We start from the raw sequence: 6,000 nt of genomic DNA on the forward strand, positions 1-6,000 counted from the left end.
TCTTTGGTGAGGACCATGGATTCTAGACATCAGGTTTCTTGCAAAGGTTTCTCAACAAAGCAAGGAGAACAAAGAAACATATTAAGTGTTTAAACTTAAACACCCCCAACTGCATCTATTACAACAGTATGATTTCATTGTAGTGAACTGGCCAGCCTCCAGTCCAGATATATCATCAACTGAAAACATCTGACACATCATGAAATGGCAAAAAGATCCAGGACTGTTGAACAGCAGGAAACTTATAACAGATAAGAATGGGATCACAAGGCGACAGCTGTTATTACATGTTTATAACAATTTTGTATTTAAACTGAAAGGCATTATAAAACTCCATAGGCCTAACTGTAAGTTATTGCTAGATCGTGTTAGCTGCTGTGCAGTTCTTAGCTGTGCTACTGGGGAAGTTCATGCCTGCATGCCAGAGGCAGCAGTTGCAGTCCTGCTCTCTGGTTCTCACTTGATGTCTCAGAAACACATTGAGAGAATTTCTTCCACTTTGGCCCAAACCTTCAGTTGCACCTATTAGTATTTCATGTTCAAGGGTTAAGGTCATAGTGACCTCACAAAAAAAAATACTGGCAATAAATCAGGAGCGCTTTTCTGATCACTAATCAATGCCATAACTCAGGAACAGGAGGGGACATTGTGTTCTTTTTACACATTTACTTGCTGGTAAGCTGGTAAGTTTGTGATGATTGTATAAAAAGTTCATGAAGTTTCTGATCATTTTTTCATGTGTATTTTGTTTACCGTCATGGCTACGACCGAGTGTCCTGTCACAATCAACTTTATCGGCCACGCATAACTGCTCTTCATAGCTCTTTACAGAATATCTTCAGTCCTTGCTGCTCAACCCTGATTTGGTTCTCTGGTCGTGCGACCCTCTGTTGTAACAAAACTTGCCTTATTTACTACAACTTCAGCTAAAGGCTAGACACTCGCCTGTTAGTGTATGTGGATGGGGAAAGCTGTAGCAGCCTTATCATTTGTCCAGATGTGTGTTAACATTGAAAGATGATACATCATCTTGGATATTTGTCCCAAAAGGCTTCTGCATTATTCATGAAACAACATGTCTTGTTGTTATACTAAGGTTACACTAAGCCTGAGGTATGTATACCTAAGTAGATGACTGTGTGTAGCTCACTGCAAGCTACTTGTAGTCCGTGATTATGCAAATCTGTCTCAGTGATGCAGGGTGTTGTTTTCAGGTTTTGTTAAACAACATGTCAGCGCACACATGCTCTTTATGGTCTGTATTATTTGTCACCATTATGTTTGCAGGGTCCACAGTGCTGACTTCTACATGCAGGAGGCCAAGAGACTGAAGCACAAGGCTGATGCTTTGGTAAGATGTTGCGTGACCCAGTTCAGGTAGACGCACACCTTCAGCCCTCTGTGCTAACGACACGAGGCAGACAGACAGTGAAAGCAGAAACACACAATGTTAACATCTACAGTCTAGACTGCAATTATGTGTGCACTGTAAGTCTCAGTAGAATGAAAATCTATTTGGTACCAAGGACCGTACTGTATAATTTGTGTTATTTATTGCACCATTTGTCTCTAAGGGGACATTGCATTCAAGGACTGATGATGTCTGCAAGATTATAGAATATCAAAAGAATTATCGGACCCCCCCACCCACCCCCCACACACAAACAATGAAATGAGATTTATTTAACTTGGTATTTATCTTATGTTTACGAGTTGTTTCCTCAGATTTATCTAGGGATTTGCATCTTAGTGGGAGATTATTCAAAGAGGCTGCCGTGTTTCTGCCACAATGCCGTCAAGCCGTTGCTTATTCTACCGCTTATTCACATTTCCTTCCCCTCTCTCTCTGTTACATCTCCTTTCATTTCACATTTGTTTCCTGTTTTCTTTCCTTTCCTGTCCTCTGTCTGCAGATGGACAAATTTGGGAAAGCAGTGAACTACGCAGACGGCGCTCTGTCTTTCATAGAGTGTGGAAATGCTATGGAGCGAGATCCACTAGAGGCCAAATCACCATATACAATGTACTCTGAGACTGTGGAACTAATCAGGTAGGGATGGACAGAAAAACATCAATAAACGCTCTCTAGTTTCTTAACAGGTTAGTAGAACAGAATTGATCAGTGATTTTATTTTGAAAAGCTTCATTCAAAGCAGTGTAGCACCTGGTGAAACCCTGTGATTGGGAGAAAAGCGAGGACTGTTTGAGAAAAAATGTTACTAGTTTTTCACGTGTTTCAGTCAGAGTGATTATTTTCTTTGTCCCATGATTGCCAAGAGTAAGGAGAACAATTCTGAAACAAAAGTTACATATTCTGACACAATAGAGTAAGAGTAGGGTTAGGGTCATCACCAGCTTTGACCTCACAGCATTATTATATAAAGAGGGGATGTTAAATATAAGGCTTGGGGGCTAGAATTGGCCCAGCAAAGACTCCAAAATGATTTTGACATCCCTGATGTAAAGCCACTGATGTGATAGGTGCTGAACGTAACTATAATTATATAATATAATTATAACGTAAACCATACCACAGCAGCTGTATGTTCTTATAAACTCTAACCTTAGATTTGACTATAGCTAGAGTTTATGACTATAAACTCTAAAAAATGTGGACTATAGGCTCGGTCTACTCTGAGGTACCTCGATTCACGGATACGTGATTTGTGAGTATATTGAAGGTGGTGTATCGTCACCTTTTTGTCTGTCAAAAAGTCCAACATTTTTAAATAAAAACATCCACAGACGTATTATCTGTTGCCTTGCAGGATCTCTGCAGGTTTTCATCTTTGGAGAGCTGCTGAGTGTAACTATAGGAGAGCAAACTGAGAATAACTGATGACTGCTAAGTCTGAAGGTTGACTTGTTGTGAGGAGGATTGTGTAGTGGGACAGAGTCTTTTAACTCAAGTGCTCAGGTTCAAGATCTGCTTGCCTGCACTCATCTATTCTGCTGTAGGGTCCTTGAGCAAAACACAGACTTTTTAGCAGTTGCAGTCACTCTGACCTCTGAACTCCCTGAGAGAAGGAAAGGACGGAGTTTCCCTTCAGGGATCAATGAACTCTCATTCATGATGGCTGAATTTGATTCTGACTGGTAAAGTGTTGTGCTGAACAGAGAGGGCTGGCCAAAAGGAGCATTGTATCACCCACAGCGTTAGAGAAAGTTAACTTTGTTTTGCCTACAAACAATTCAGAGCGTTTCAGTTGGCTGCTGGTAAACTGGAAGAATTGATCACTAAGTGAAGAGCAGCACTTGGGTATATATGCATCTGCTTTTTGTAAAATTCAGAGTTCTGTTTTGACAATCGATGAGTAATGAGCATCTCTCCACTGCAGGTATGCCATGAGGTTGAAGAACTTCACCAGCCATTTAGCCACCATCCCTGAGAAGAAACTCGCCGTGTTGTGGTACGATACACTTTCACTGTCTGTGCGTGTGTGTGTGTGTAATGAATCATGTAAAGTATGTCTGCTGTCTAAAATAAATATATTTAGAAAAATGTTTAAAAAAATTACAGTTACCTGAAAAAGTATATACCGTATTTTTCAGACCATAAGGCACATTAAGCGAAACTAAACAGTATCAAAGCACCGTATCAAAAATATTATCTGACTTAAGCCCCTTTCAGTCATGCACTCCTTGTTTGGTCATTTGACTGCATCTGGCCAGGTTTTTGTAAGAAAAGAGCACGCTGGCTACTTTTTAAGTCGGCGTTGTGACAACTACCGTATTTTTCAGACCATAAGATGCACCGGATTATAAGGCGCACTGTCGTTTTTTGAGAAAATTTAAGGATTTTAAGTGCGCCTATAGTGCAGAAAATACGGTACACTCAAAAAAATTAAGGGGACTGCACAATCAGTCTCATGTTAATCTCGATCACGTTCTATTGGTCAGTACTTGACCAATAGAAAGCAAAAAGTAAAAGAAAATCAAGCGCTCCCCAAATCACTGCATGATGGCGTGCCAATCACAGCTGTTCCCTGCAACACACAGCTTGGTGTTTTTTTTTTTAGATGTACTTATACTTTATTTGTCTGCAACAACGGTTTAACAAAGAGGAATGTCGCATATGCAAAAAGGTATTCAGTAGCAAGAATGTGTTACATCATGGACGTGAAAGTACTGTAATATTTACGTGACAATAAAAAAATATGGTGTCACTAAAATGAACAAACAATTGAGATTTAAATGATAACATTTTGGTGGACAGGCAGGAGTTTTTGTGGATTATGATGTTTGCAGACGACACTGATTTGTACGGAGAGTAGTGATCTACTGATCTTGCTGTGAGGCATCAGTGCTAGCTACTGCACCACATGTCACATGTATTTTCTAGGGGTGCAACGATACTCGTATGGATATTGAACCGTTTGGTACAGTGCTTTCGGTTTGGTACGCATATGTATCGAACAATACAAAATTTTTAATTTATTTTATCAACTTTCCTTCTGACGATGCTCAGTGGATCTGCGTTCGACTACTCCGCCTAGGCTGCACTGTCGAGCGCAGATCCACTGAGTGCAGCACAAGCTAGCAAGACAGAAGCTAAGCTCCTTGCAACATGGCAAATTGAACCTCCCCCACCCTCATTCAGATCTGGCCTTTGGAACTATTTTGGTTTTCATGTGACGTATGACCCTGAAGGTAAGCGCATCATGGACAAAAGTAAAACAGTATGTTGGATGTGCCACGCAATGCTCAATTACATGGGTGGGAACTACTGTGTTAGCGCAGTTTGCTCATTAACGTGTTTACGCCGTCCAGCCCCATGCTCGTTAACTGAGATTTGCCGCGTTGTGGCGTTAACGTCATTTCAGATTAATGCTGACAGCACTAGTGGGAACAAAATTAATATTACTGCACGTTTACTCCGACATCATCGTAGTGCAAAGACAAGTGGAAGCAGACAACAAGCATGCATGCTACAAACTTTACCCGAGTCATTTAGACAGCCGTTAGCACATGATTCTCCTTATGGGGACCTGATATGTTTAATATGCTGCTGAGAATAAAGCCCAGAAGAAGCGTAGTATAGCTTTTATTTTGGAAAGAGACATTTCTCTGTAATAAACTCTCTTTTCCAAAGATGAGTGATTTCTCGATCAGATAGATTTATTATTTTATCCCTTTGTTGTTTCAGCAACATTAAATTTAAAAACTGTACTTTTGAGTTAAAATATATATTTATAATTTTAATAAATGACAAATTAAAAAAGCATGAACATTTTTTTGTATCAAAAAAATATCGAACCGTGACACCAAAGTATCGAACCGAACGGTGAATTTTGTGTATCGTTGCACCCCTAGTATTTTCATGACAAATAAAATAAGATGTGGTATTTGACACATCCTACCACATTACACTAAATGTGTTCAGATTTGTTAGCCATGAGGCCCAGTGAATGTGGAAGCTTGATTTCCCCCCCAAAAATAGTGTTTTTTGCTGTTTTTTTGTATTTTTGTGACTGTGTGAGCTTCCCGTGACGCACAGCCGCTGTTTTGTTTTTTTCTCCATTCACAGTATTATATAGTTCCCACATTCCTTATTTCATTGAAGTTCTTCCTAATCCACAAGGATTTGAGGGGCACGTTTGAAGTCCGGGTGCATTCTGTGCGGATGACTTGAAAATAATATTGAGGATAGATCTTTAAAGGGAATTTGTACAGAGGACTCATCTGCCTTCTAATGCTTTTGTTTCCATAGTAACCGCTGTCTGTCTCTGCTATATCTGAGGATGTTCCATCTGAAGAAAGACCACGCTGTCAAGTACTCGCGGTCGCTCATGGAGTACTTCAAGGTAACACACACGCGCACACATACTTGGACACAGACTCCATTTCCCTCTTTGCTCGCTCTCTCTCTCTCTCTCTCTCTTTCTCTCTCTCTGTGGAAAACACACAAAGCCAATTACAATCCCTCAAATACATTTCATATTCATTTTCATGGTGCCTGTGCATTAATTTTGCATGGCGTTATTAAATTCCATTCTTTTT

General features: G+C 40.1%; 1 protein-coding gene across 1 annotated transcript in view; it reads left to right on the forward strand.

The window, feature by feature from the left end:
- The window catches only part of aff2 (AF4/FMR2 family, member 2), a 199,978-nt gene that overhangs the window by 184,599 nt on the left and 9,379 nt on the right, over positions 1–6,000 (forward strand). The window contains exons 20-23 of the mRNA XM_085368200.1: positions 1,288–1,351; positions 1,914–2,050; positions 3,339–3,410; positions 5,711–5,804. Coding sequence (XP_085224326.1) covers positions 1,288–1,351; positions 1,914–2,050; positions 3,339–3,410; positions 5,711–5,804 — 367 coding nt within the window. The remainder of the gene's footprint in view (positions 1–1,287; positions 1,352–1,913; positions 2,051–3,338; positions 3,411–5,710; positions 5,805–6,000) is intronic.

The sequence above is a fragment of the Diplotaxodon limnothrissa genome, linkage group LG2, assembly GCF_057381915.1.
Source record: "Diplotaxodon limnothrissa isolate DT_005_m linkage group LG2, D_limnothrissa_male_GT1.1, whole genome shotgun sequence".
Taxonomy (NCBI): domain Eukaryota; kingdom Metazoa; phylum Chordata; class Actinopteri; order Cichliformes; family Cichlidae; genus Diplotaxodon; species Diplotaxodon limnothrissa.